At 39.2% G+C, this 13,289-nt stretch overlaps 3 protein-coding genes across 3 annotated transcripts; 2 read left to right on the forward strand and 1 right to left on the reverse strand.

The window, feature by feature from the left end:
- Positions 1 to 5,861: 5,861 nt before the first annotated feature.
- On the forward strand, positions 5,862 to 8,866 carry BDV17DRAFT_297575 (lipase ROG1 family protein; the record flags this gene model as incomplete). Its single annotated transcript, XM_073763517.1, has 3 exons — positions 5,862 to 6,052; positions 6,112 to 6,981; positions 7,075 to 8,866. 3 exons carry the CDS (start codon positions 5,862 to 5,864, stop codon positions 8,864 to 8,866), a joined length of 2,853 nt encoding a protein of 950 aa, XP_073609807.1.
- A 149-nt stretch (positions 8,867 to 9,015) lies between these two features.
- On the reverse strand, positions 9,016 to 10,458 carry BDV17DRAFT_38308 (inositol monophosphatase family protein). Its single transcript, XM_073764449.1, has 3 exons — positions 10,065 to 10,458; positions 9,916 to 9,997; positions 9,016 to 9,841 (listed from the first exon to the last, which is right to left on the reverse strand). Exons 1-3 carry the CDS (start codon positions 10,207 to 10,209, stop codon positions 9,166 to 9,168), a joined length of 903 nt encoding a protein of 300 aa, XP_073609808.1. The 5' UTR covers positions 10,210 to 10,458; the 3' UTR covers positions 9,016 to 9,165.
- BDV17DRAFT_278390 (protein HGH1) lies at positions 10,195 to 12,520 on the forward strand. The gene is made up of 6 exons (XM_073759524.1): positions 10,195 to 10,219; positions 10,271 to 10,619; positions 10,684 to 10,729; positions 10,778 to 10,881; positions 10,958 to 11,071; positions 11,179 to 12,520. The coding sequence occupies exons 2-6, from the start codon at positions 10,599 to 10,601 to the stop codon at positions 11,959 to 11,961; spliced, it is 1,068 nt and encodes a 355-aa protein (XP_073609809.1). The 5' UTR covers positions 10,195 to 10,219; positions 10,271 to 10,598; the 3' UTR covers positions 11,962 to 12,520.
- Positions 12,521 to 13,289: the final 769 nt, after the last annotated feature.

Below are 13,289 nucleotides of genomic sequence, written 5' to 3' on the forward strand. Positions count from 1 at the left end.
GTTCTGGCTTGGATTGGTGGCCCTTTAACCGATCGCGTAGGGTTTGTGGAGGTAGATTATAATGCAGTGCAGCTTGACAAGGATTTCGAATTTTCTTATTTTTCAAGTCTTGAATCGCGCATTCTATCCTGCCTTCTTGCTCTATCAATTCTTGTTTTGTTTTACGCGCTTTTCGTGGCATGGTGGTTGGTTAAAATTGATGGGTGGTAAACGCGTTTGAATTTTAAAAGTTGCACGGATGACCCGGGAAGTACGGGTCACCCGGGAATTACGTTAGCTCCCGCCGCCGGCGGTCTCTGAATAGCATTAACTTATCCACTTTTATATTTTACTATAGGCCTGTCATGTAGCGAATTGGGACCCGACAGGCCTATATTGAAGTATGGAAGTGGATAAGATGATGCTATTCAGAGACCGCCGGCGGCGGGAGCTAACTACCTAGTGCTGACTAAGAACTGAGTCATCAGGGATGACCGATATAGCGAACTGTGCACACTACATGACATGTCAGGTCCTAATTCACTATAATAGTAGTATATCTGCTTTTTTTTCTAATCTAGGAGTTACCTGGGATCTCTGGTCCTCCTTTTTAAAGCCTTGCGATTAAGAGTTCTACTATATCTATATTAATACCTCTATTAATCCTTCAAGAGTCCACGATCCTCCAAGCCTTTAAATCTTAATTATATAAATACTATTATTGTTATGGGTTCCTCGTACGAGGCACCTCTTCAGTTGTTGTTACTCGGTCATCATGTGACCTCGTACGAAGACCCACCCTCGCTTACCTCCTAGGAGACCTTTTCCACACACGACCTATCTATCTTTTCCTCCTTCAACGAACCCTTCATGTACATACGGCGCGGTATAGTTTAGCACAAACATATTGCCCCCTTACAATTATCTCTATTAAGCACGAGTTTTTGCCTAAACTAGTTTAATACTATATATAGAACTAATATTACTATATAGATTATATAACTCTATATTAAACTATATTAAAATTATTATCAAGTTAAATTACTATCCTAATACCTACTAAACTCGCTATATACTAAACCTATTTAACAAAAGTAAGTAATGCCCGAGACCCTAACCTACAGGGATTATCCCTTTTAAATTTAATTAATTTATACCTTCCTCTATGGCTCTACAGGTACTAATATCTATAATATTATCTAATTATACTATATATCTTGCTCTTGTGATTAAAGGTAATATAATAACTTCTATCCTTATTATATTCCTAGATACTATATTTAACCTAGTAGCTTGTATATATAATTATTATACTATCTTAGGCCACGGATTCGCTAACAAGGTTAATATAAATAAAAAATAATATATTAAAAGAATATTAGCTATAAAGCTAATAATAGATCTAATAGACCCTTGCTACAAGTACCTAGACCTCTGGATCTATAGTAATTAAATATTGTCAGAGTCGGCGGCGTCTGTAATCATCGGTATCTCACCACCCAAAGTATGAAGGTCTGATCCATTGAATCTAGCAGCGAAGCTACACTATATACAGAAGAAATAGGGATAAGCTAACTAACTAAAATAGGAAATAGAATAATACAATATATGACCAAGTGGACGCTGACTAATAATAAGTTCAGCATTAAAGCGGATTCCTAGCAGTCACCAAAGGTCGACATATCTATAATATGACCTGAAGTGCATTTTTTGACCGTACAAGCACAGACATCCAAGTGAATTTTACAGGGCTGTATACTAAAGCTCCTCTGTTAGAGCTTCTACATATATAGACTAAATTCTTAAATTATTACTGAGAGATCTTTCTGCTATAATCAAGGGGACTTTCAGAGACTATATAATATTTAAATAACTTTTTATATCTTTTTTTTTATTTTAAAACTATCCAGTAAGTTTATATAAATATCTTTATCAAGGAATATATTTAGAAAAGTATTTGTAGTATTATACTATATTATATCTAGGTTAAATACTGTAATTAAGGCTATAATTATTCTAAAAATATATATAATAAATATAGTAGCTTATTTTTCCTCTACAGATTCTGCTTAAAGATTTCCTTATATATAAATATATACTTTAGTCTTTATAAAGTTCCTATCCTGGTTAAATTTATATACAAAAACCTATAATAATAATATTATATAATTCTATCTGGCCTCTAGTTATTCTACTACTTTAATCATGCCTTTATTTAGGATAGCTTTATATTTAATTATATATATAGTTATAAATTTATCTTAAAGCAGGTATTTAAATATCTTATTTCAGGATTATAGTAGTACTAGAAGATTATTTTAATAGAATTATTTCTATAGTATTTAGCTTATTAAACCTATTATAAAAATACTTAGTAAGCTATCTACTTAATTTTTATATATAATATAGAATTTAAACTAAGGGTCTATCTACTTTCTACATAGTTTTTTTACTTTTAATAATATTACTAGGATTAACCTCTTGTCTAGGTCTTTAAATTTATATAGGTTTACCCCTTGAGCTTTAAATCTCTTTATTCTATAAAGATTTATAAAGTATTTAGCTTAATAAATTATTTCTAGGTTAATTATATAACTCTAGCTTATTATTTATAGCTTCTATAGCTAATTTAGACATGGGCTCTGGTATTAGATCTAGTATTACTAGTAGAGGTATAGAGATCTTGCCTATAACTCTAGCCTTAGTATCTTATATATTTTTAACTTCCTTATCAAGATCTAGTATAATTAGATCCTCTACTACAAGATCCTTTAATTTAAGAGTCTATAATACCTCTACAGGTATCTCAGGACTTAATTCCTTAATTAAATTTTTAAAAAATAGCTCTATTAAATTATATAATCAGGATTTATTAAATATAATATCTCTTATTTTTTTAACCTTCTTTTGCTTTAGAATCTATATCTACTAGATATTAGAAGCTTTATATCCTATAAAATATTTAATAAGTACTCTAGGAGTAACTTTCTCGGTATTCTTAAGGTCTTGATTCCTTATATACACGTGATATTTAAACATGTATAGATTTATAAGGTTTAGTTACTTTCTATATAGTATTTTATATAGAGTTTTCTAGTTTAAAGATCTAATTAGTAATCTATTTAATAGATATATAGCTACTTTAGAAGCTAGTAGCCAAAGATCTAGTAATAATTATATATTAAGTAATAATAATCTTACTTTCCTAATAATTACCCCCCTAGAATACTCCGCAGAGCTATTCTATATTAAATAATTATATAAAGGAGTCTCATGATAAATTCCTATAGCTAAGATTAGGTATTTAAACTCTCCTCTAAGTATATACTTGTTATTAGACTAATATATTTTTACTAGCTTTTTATATTAATTCTTAGCTAGATTAGTAAAGTCCTGGATTACCTTTAGAACCCTGTTCTTCTGTGCTAAGGTATATATAATATAGCTATATATTACCTTATTATATAGATAGGTATACTATTAATCTTTATTAAAAACTTTATTTATCTAGATTAGGTTAAAATAAACCTGTTTAAATAGTTTTATTTTTTTTTCTGTAGCTTAACAAGATATCTACTAATTTATAGTTAATAAAATATATATTTTATATAGCTAGAAGCTTATATAATTTATATTAAATAGTTTAATTCCTGTTAAAGCTTCTGGTAAGTACCTAATTACTTTAATATTTAAATAATCTATTTACTAATATTATATATTCTTACTCCTAGTTAAAATAAGTAGTTTCTCTAACTTTCTAACTATATATATATCTTCTTGCTTGCTTAGTAGTCGATATTTAATAACCTAAAGATCTTGAATTATATACAAGCTATAGATCTTTTTATAAGCCTTTAGGATATAATTATTCTCCTAATCCTATTTATATCTTACTCTCTTTATTTATCAAGCAGAAAGGATATTAATATAAAATCCAGGTATAAATATAATATCCTTTAATAGAATATTAATTAGTTTCTTTAAATTAGGAGTAATCTAAATACTACCTCTACCCTCTATCCTTATTATTAATTTACTAGCTCGGAGCGAGCCTTAAGCCTCTTGTTTAAAATTAAAGAAATATAATTAATTATTATATACATGTATAAAAGTACTAGAGTCAAGGATAAAGTAATTCTAAAGCTTGTATAATAATTCTGCTAAAAAAACTATTAGAATAGCTACTATTATATATTCCTTTTACTAGTTCTTCTCTAGTTACTTCCTTAGCTTCATGTCTCTATCCATGGCTTTTTTTAATACTTGTTATATAGGATTTAATATTCTATTCAGGAGCTTATTAAATTTAGCTTATATATCTAGCCTAGGGGACTAATTTACTCCTTGTTTTAAAGTTATAATATACTAGCAGTTATAAAATTAGTAAGGTATCCTATAAAAATATTTAATTATTAGTAATACCTCTAGCTTATCAGGCTAACTTTTTAAAGTTATAAATATAACTTTAGATTATTTATAATATTAAAAATAACTAGTATTATCTCTATAACCTCGAAAGATCTTAATTATCCGCGGTAATAGGATATCTATATTAGTTTAAAGATTATCTATTTATTATTCTGCCTAGCTAGGTGCAATCTTGCTAATTATATTTAGGAAATCTTATACAGGTTATTAATACTATATATCTAGAAGATCTATATCTAAGCCTTTATAATATATTACTTTATAATACTATAGCCAGTCCTTAATATTCTGCTCCTTTATTAACTTGTTTAAAAGTACTTTTTATCAGGATAATATCCTTTACTCTATTTACTTTATAGTAAGTATAAATTTCTATTTCAAAGTCTTTAAGATCTTGTATATTAATACCTTCCTGTATAGGTAGTAGATATATACTTTACTTATTAATCCATGAATAATCTTATGCATAGTAGCAAGCCCATGAAAGACCTTATTAAACTAAGCCTTTTATATAGTATATAGCTATATCTAGTCCTTCCATGAATATTCTTTATCCTTATTATTAATATCAGGGATTTCTAGTTTATCTAGTTACTTCAGGAAATCTTTTTTCAGGACCTCAAGGTTAATATATTTCTATACTTACCTAGCTATTACTAGAACCTTTATTTAATTATACCATGCATGCTAATTATCTTTTGAATTCAAGATAATTAGGACCTTTATTACTGCACTAGTATCTATATTATTATACAGGAACTGCCTCGGGGTTAATATCCAGGTTAATTCTTTAATTTAGGGGTAACCGGGGTAGGTTCAATTAATTTATTACTCGCGGTATAATATCCTCAGAGGAAGTAGGTCTGAATAGCTTTAAATTACTAGAAGAAACAGTTCTAGGAGCATGCCAGGCTTATAACTATTAAAGTCTGCGGTATTTATAATTATTAGTATCTCACTACCCAAAGTATAAAGGTCTGATCTATTGAATCTAGTAGCGAAGCTACACTATATACAGAAGAAATAGGGGTAAGCTAACTAACTAAAATAGGAAGTAGAATGATACGATATATGACCGAGTGGACGCTGACTAATAGTAAGTTCGGCGTTGAAGCGGATTCCTAGCGGTCACCAAAGGTCGACATATCTATAATATGACCTGAAGTGCATTTTTTGACCGTACAAGCACAGACATCCAAGTGAATTTTACAGGGCTGTATACTAAAGCTCCTCTGTTAGAGCTTCTACATACACTGACACTACCCCTAAGTTGGCAGAGCAATATTGAGTGCTAGTACTTCCAAGAATCTTCTCATTTCCAAGTTAACCCTTATAGTCATTATCTGCTCGCCAGCAATCAGTGACAAGAGCTTGAAATGTCAATCGATTCTATGTTTTTCGCACCCTGGAAGCTGTGGGTTTAACAGCCTCCAAGAGGTTTCCGACCAGAATCGATGCTTATTACACCACGGACATACTCTGCTTCACAGACCCTAGATCAAAAGCCTACCCCTTCTGGTATTTCAAACCGCTTGCACTTCTCTCCACTTGCGGGTTGGCGTCCTAGATCAACAGATGCCCACAGCGTCCCTAAAATGGTATTGGTTCGACAAGCTGGCAATGTGCGTGTTGGTGAAATAATCAGGTTGGTCCCACTACCCACTCCCAAGTCTTGCCAGCCTGTATATTGATATTATCTGACAGGTATACGCTGACATATCAGCCAGAAGCCGATGAAATTCAACCCCCGCCATCTGCTCTGCACGTCAAGGTGAAAAACACTTCCGCCATACCCCTTCGCGCAGCATATTTACATGGCCCATACACACTATATGCGTCATGCTATCCCAAGTCATTTGACCCCAATATCGCGACAGACTGCGACGATACCGAAATTGTCCCACAATTTGAACCGTATCTCAAAGCCGGCGGAATATGGTATGCGAAGATACCAATTTCCTGGCATAGCCAGCGGGGGCAGTCGAAGCCTCCCGGACACGGGATGGGACAGGACACGACTTGGATCATTGAAATCGTATCCCAAGTTATTTTCTCCAGCACTGCGTCGGTTAATTTTGAGGTCCTTGTTGCCCGCGATGAACCGTCACTAGATGGTCATTTCAGTGTCCAGACCACGCCTCCAAAAGCTGCTAAATTGCGGGATCACTGGCCCGCCGGTTCAGGAGGGAGGCAGTTGTCTGCTACTAAAGGCATATACTCCAAATCAATCAAGCTGCTGATAGACGACACCGCTAGCTTATGGAATTCCCCACATATTCTCATATCGCACCATCGCCATGAGGTCAACACCATGGACTCTTTGGCCACTAGGCCGCATCCCGAGGCTGCTCGTGTTGTCCCAGGACTTCAGACCTCGAGAACCCGCGGATCTCACGAAAAGTACCGAAAAAGAGTCCACCTCGTTATTCTAACGCATGGCTTACATAGTAATCTGGGCGCGGATATGCTCTATGTCAAGGAAAGCATTGATGCTGCTTTTCAAAGAAACAAATGCCGACGGAAAGAACAGGCTTATGCGCATGGATCGTCCCATCAGTACAATTCCTTCTCAAGGTAAGCGCCGATTCTCCAGCAGGCTTCCCTTCGCACACATTCTCCTTCATTCGGTTGTACCGTCCTGCTGAGGTCTTTGATGTTCGCCATTAGCCGCGAAAACATAGACGGACATGGATACCAAGATGACGACGATGAGCACATCATTGTCCGGGGATTCCCTGGGAACGCAGCTCGCACAGAACGTGGAATCCAGTATTTAGGCAAACGCCTTGCGAAATACGTGCTCCTGATGACCTACCCCGACCAGCCTTACTTGCCTCAAAGGAGATCTCAAAGGAAATCGAAGGCCAAAAACCCCAATCTATTTACCCCGTGGGGAACACCGGAGGTCAACGGTTTCGAATCTGAATTTCCCAATACAGATGGAAGCCAACCGCACCATGACACTGAGGACGCGCCCCCTTACTGCATAGCACACATTAGCTTCATAGGACATTCTTTGGGAGGCCTTGTGCAGACGTATGCCATTGCATACATCCAAAAACATTCCCCAGATTTCTTTGACAAGATCAAGCCGGTCAACTTCATTGCGCTTGCAACTCCCTTTTTAGGACTAAGCAACGAAAATCCCATGTATGTCCGATTTGCGCTAGATTTCGGTCTTGTCGGACGTACCGGTCAGGATCTGGGACTTAGTTGGACTGCACCGAGGGTAAAGAGTGGATGGGAGACGATAATAGGGACGAAGTCGGATTCATCAAAAACTCGGGAAAACGCAGAGGTGCGGGCTAAACCTCTGCTGAGAATTCTCCCGTCCGGTCCTGCGCACGATGTTCTTGCGAAATTTGAGCGTCGTACATTATACTCCAACCTAGTCAATGATGGTATCGTTCCCCTGCGAACATCATGCTTGCTCTTTCTCGACTGGAAAGGGCTGCAACGGGTCGAAAAAGCGAGGAGAGAAAACGGAATAGTCGGCACTATGGCTGAATGGGGCTGGGCTGAATTGACTGGGGCAAACTCAAAGCTCCCAAAGCCCTCTCGTCCCACTAGCGATTCAGAGGAAGCGACCAATACTTCAAGTGGTGCCGCGAAAACTGCCAAGGAGGCATCGAGTGTGGCTGGCACTCCGTGGACCGTCGCTACACCCTTTTGTCTGCCATCTCCCGTCCCTTCGTCTGCTGCAACCGGACCTGCGATTCATGTGCAATCTCTCAACAGATCCGATGTTGCATCCATGAGCACCGAACTCGGTGGCTATCTGCCTCAGTCCCAATCCAGCCCTCTCAGTGGTTTGCTCTCGATATTCAAGCCGAAGGAGCCTGGTAAGAAACAGGCAAAAATCCTGAAGCGCAGCCAAACAATCGCTACCCAAGTACCTACAAACCTAACCCAGGAGGATTGTGCTTACCACGACCACATCTTTGCTGATACTGGATTACATGCACCACCCCAGACAACCGTATTCGAGTCAGCTGGTGATATTTTAATGCCCCCACTACCTGCGATCGACTATATCATTGACCCATCATCGAGGCCGCAAACAATCCTCCATGACCGTGTCTATCAACCTGAGGATATTCCCCCGCCCAGGGTCGAGCTACAAACTTCGACAGCAAATTCACCGCAAGGCGAAACCACAACAGCGGATCATGCCGACGATGAAGAACTTGCAACCGCAACGAGGCTCAAAGTTGAGGAGAAGATCGCTCGGGCTTATCACCGTGGAATTTCGTGGCGGAAAGTCCTTGTACGCCTCGAACCTGACGCGCACAATAATATCATTGTTCGGCGAATGTTTGCAAATGCTTATGGCTGGCCCGTCGTGCGGCATCTTGTTGACACCCACTTTGGACCGAATGATTCTAACACCTCGGAGAATAATGGCAAAGAAGATCTACAGAGCTCACCCTCGCCTGTGGTATTAACAAAGAGTGGCTGATGAGTGGACTCGGTCTCCACCCATTTGCAACAGAACACACGCGCCGTATCAAGACATCAAATCACTCAAGACTGAGATGTCATTTTGTCTAGCATGGATCTTCCCATATATTTTTGAAAATAGCAAATTCTAGTAGAAGATTGAGCTATATGCGTTGGACCTAATGCAGGTTGGCGCACGCTTCACGTCGTCCTACCAAGGCTCGAAAGCCGTGGGTATGGGTTCGGCTGTCAGCAGTTATAGTTGTCTACTGAATGTCGGAACGTTGAATCTCAACACTCACGCCAAGACAAGCCATATTAATATTCTAGTTGCCCCTGCATAACACTCCAAAACTCCTCGACGAGGCTTCGCTGACTGACCTGACTTCCCGCTCGAACGGCGAGGTATTTCCTCCCATCAACTTGGGCTTCCCACTCTCCTGGGTTGCCGCCAACGATGATGCCGCCAGCCTCTTCGAGGATGACCCAACCTGCACAAACATCCCAAGCCCAGCAGCCCCCTTCCCAATATAAATCCAGGGTTCCAGCGGCAACGGCACAGAGATTCAGGGCCGCAGATCCCATGCTACGCATGGAGCGAACCATTGCACCACCATCCTCTTTATTCTGTGCAAGTTTCTCGAATGTTCGTACCTTGGTCTCCCAATTTTTTCCTGTTCTCTCAGAACCCCATTCAACGCCAATTAGGGAGTCCTGTAACCCGTTGAGGGGCTCGATCTTGCTTTTCTTAATCGGAAGTGGGATCTCGCGGTTAAGAAACGCCCCCTTGCCGCGTATGGCAGAATACAAGATGTTGGAAAAGGGGTTGAAGACAACTCCGACACAGGGTCTGCGATCGATTGCGAATCCGAGTGAGACGCAGGCATAGGGGAATGCGTGCACAAAATTGACCGTGCCGTCGATAGGATCAACAATAAACGTTGGCGCGTCTGTCAATGGGCAGGCTGGGTCGTAGGTCTCTTCTCCATGAAAGCTAGAGACAATGTTAAAACGACCGCAGTTACAACACTTGGATAATAAACATGACGACATGGATCTTGGACTTACTGAAACCCTGGATACTTTTCCTTCAAGGATCGTGAGATCATTTCCTCAACAGCACGGTCATATTCAGTAACAAGATCCGCGCCTAGGTTTTTTTTTATTTTTTTTTTCTGATCAGTGAGAGTGCCTCGTTTTGGAGGACTAAAACCTACTATTCTTCTTCGACCCAGTGCTGTCTGTATCTGGAAGGGCGCCCATAATAATCTTTCCAGCTTCGAACGCCAACTCGATCAGAGAGTCACATATGTCGTTGAGGTCAGGCTGGTTACTGTCACTCTTTTGACTATATCCATCCATGTTGGTCCCTGTTTTGATTTAAACTGTGTGTTGTTATATGTGCTTGGGCGTGCACTTGCTTGGGCATGCACAAGGGCCTGAATCTGAACTGGATGAAAGGCAAGATGGACGAGCCAAAACGCCAAAGTATATGTACCATGCAACGAAGAAACTGCTGGGCTTTAAGGTATTTTCCGCTGTAAGTCTTGATCGGGTTCAGCCCAAGCGTAGCTCGGCGCACCCCTCCTTCATATACTAGTAACAGATGAGCAGTCTTATCGATAAGGTTGACCCCGCCATGGCCCACTTTGTCCCTCAACTTTCAGAGATTTTCAGCGAAGCATACCTCATACTCGTAATTCCTCTCCTTATTTTGCTGTGAGAAATCGGAATATTGCGAATAAACAAGCATGAAGACTGAATTAGATGAAGTATGTCATACAATGGAACCCTGGTGCCGTGGACCCAGTCTCTAATCAGACCCTGCAATCCCAGCTGGTTGAATTCCTTCATCATGGAAACACTCAAATCAGACAAATTGGTATATTGGACTTGTCCGCCCGTTTGTACTGCCACTGACGCTCAGCAGCCTGCGAAAACTTAGTGGGATATTCGACCTCGAAGCCGGAGATTTTCAAACGTCATCAGCTTCTGCCCATACAAGATCTGAAGCTTCTTGTTCGAGACTATACAGTCAGTGAGCACGCCTCCATAATTTTAAGACATATGGACAGCCTGTTGCCTGTTACCGGCTCTAACTCTACATTAGCCTATTGCGGCCAATGCATTGACAATACTCGTCAACCTTTCTGCGGATCAGGAGATACTGGATAATCTTGTCAGTGATGACGCTTTCCTGGAAACCGTTCTCAACAAAGTGACCGTACGTTTTGGACCCTCATGGCTCACTCGTCGCTAGGCGCGCGTCTGTCTACTTTTACTATTACCATCCTGGATGATCATGCAGTTTACTTACCAGCCAGGTGATAGAGCAACAAGGAGCGAAACGCAGACGGCATTTCGATGCTGCTAGCCAACTTTGGTAAATCAGATAAAATCAAAAGACTGCTCACTCTCAAACGCCGATCCGCCAAACCTGTTTCCGACTCATTATTCGCCATTGATCAACTGATGGACTGTTTTGTGAAAGGCGCCGAGGGGACGCTCAACCCGCATTCGAGTTACGACTATCTATCATACCTCTTTGCTGACCTGTCAAAGCTAGAGGAAGGGCGTGCCTATTTTACCTCGAGACAAGAATATGATGCAGTCGTGCCTGTGACGAAGCTTACGGTCTTTACGGAGCATACGAGTACCATCCGCAGGAGGGGTGTCGCATCGACCATCAAGAACGTTGCCTTCGAGATACCTTTCCACCCAACCCTCTTCTCTGAAGACGAGGCAAATCTTCTTCCTTACATTCTTTTGCCCATCATGGGACCAGAAGAGTATAGTGAAGAGGACACTGCGGATATGCTCCCCGACCTCCAGCTGCTACCCCCGGACAAGCAAAGAGAGAGTGACGCTAGCATCATTGTAACTCATCTCGAAACCCTATTATTGCTGACAACTACTCGCGAAGGACGCGACAGGTTACGAGCAGTTAGTGTTTATCCTGTGATTAGAGAGTGTCACCTTCACGTTAACGACGATGATGTTCGTGAGGCTTGTGATAGACTGGTCCAGGTCATCATGCGAGACGAAGAAGATGAAGGGAAAACATCTGTACCGCAGAGTCAGGATGAAGACCAAAAGGTTGTGGAGTTATTCTGATGTTTTTGTTGTCAAAAACGGTTCGTGGGACTCATGCAAAGCCGCGTGGTCGGGTCTCCTCGGCACTGAGTCTCCTGCCCCTTTAGCAACTCAGTAGAGTTCGTGCACTCCGTACATAATTGCTAGTCTGCCAGAAGAAACCAAGAGTATACTGAGTGGAAGCTTGATAGATGTAGCATACAACCGCCCCACCGTTTATTTAATGTTTCTAATCAAAGTCGGGAAGGGGGGGGGCCTCCAATCACACAGTAACCCATTCACACGAAGACCTTTGAATGAATGCACGAAAGTATATAGCCAGTCTTTGAAGTCAAACTGAGGATCGATTTTTACGCAGGTAAATTTGGTACCGGTTGAGAAGTATGCGGCTTCCCAGCCGACTACAGTGCTACTAGCAACTCCTACCTCACTGCAGACATATAAGTACCTGTGTGGAATAAAGACGGCCTCGACCGACCTTAGCAGTACTGAGTGTTGGGAGCGGTTCACTGATGTGTCACGAAGTAGTTTATGATAAGAGCTAGCTCGAAGCCGTGACGGTTAGAAGAACCGATGTGGCTGACTAAAACATGACTTAGCCTGTTAAACAAGAGGGAAGATTAATAGGTTAACTAATTACTTGGTTATTAAATATACATAGTTGGCCGGGACAGAACCCTATTTATTAAATACTTGGTATAATAGAAACAGTATTTAGCTAATAAATGTAGCGAATTGGGACCCGACAGGCCTATAGTGAAGTATGGAAGTGGATAAGTTGATGCTATTCAGAGACCGCCGGCGGCGGGAGCTAACTACCTAATACTGACTAAGAACTAAGTTATCAGGGATAACCAATATAATAAACTATATATATTATATAACAGGTCCCCCTAATTAAACAAGGCAATAAATTAAGTAGGTAATACCTGATAAGGTAGCTATAATAAATAGTAATTAAAAATAAAGAAAGTTAAAAGCCACGTAAGTAATAAAAGGAAGACTATAACTAGTATATAATTCCAGGCACCATGCCCAGAATAAACTATTTATTAATTAGGAAATTAAGTAATAATTAGATATTATATTCTAGTTATTTCTTTATATTAACTATATTTACGAGTTCTGACTTTATATCTATTCTTAGGTAGGCAACTATATTATAGTTTAGGTTAAATATTATAGATATTATTAGTATTTTCTTTGATTTATATAACTTTACTAGACTAATAAAACTATAATTTATATAATAAAAATATCTATAGTTTATTTTCTTCCCTAACTTTGTGGTCTGCTTTATATTTTATAACTAGTTCTACTATATTACTAAGAAATATATAATAGTATTA

The sequence above is a fragment of the Aspergillus undulatus genome (genome assembly GCF_047715775.1).
Source record: "Aspergillus undulatus strain CBS 261.88 unplaced genomic scaffold BDV17scaffold_130, whole genome shotgun sequence".
NCBI lineage: Eukaryota > Fungi > Ascomycota > Eurotiomycetes > Eurotiales > Aspergillaceae > Aspergillus > Aspergillus undulatus.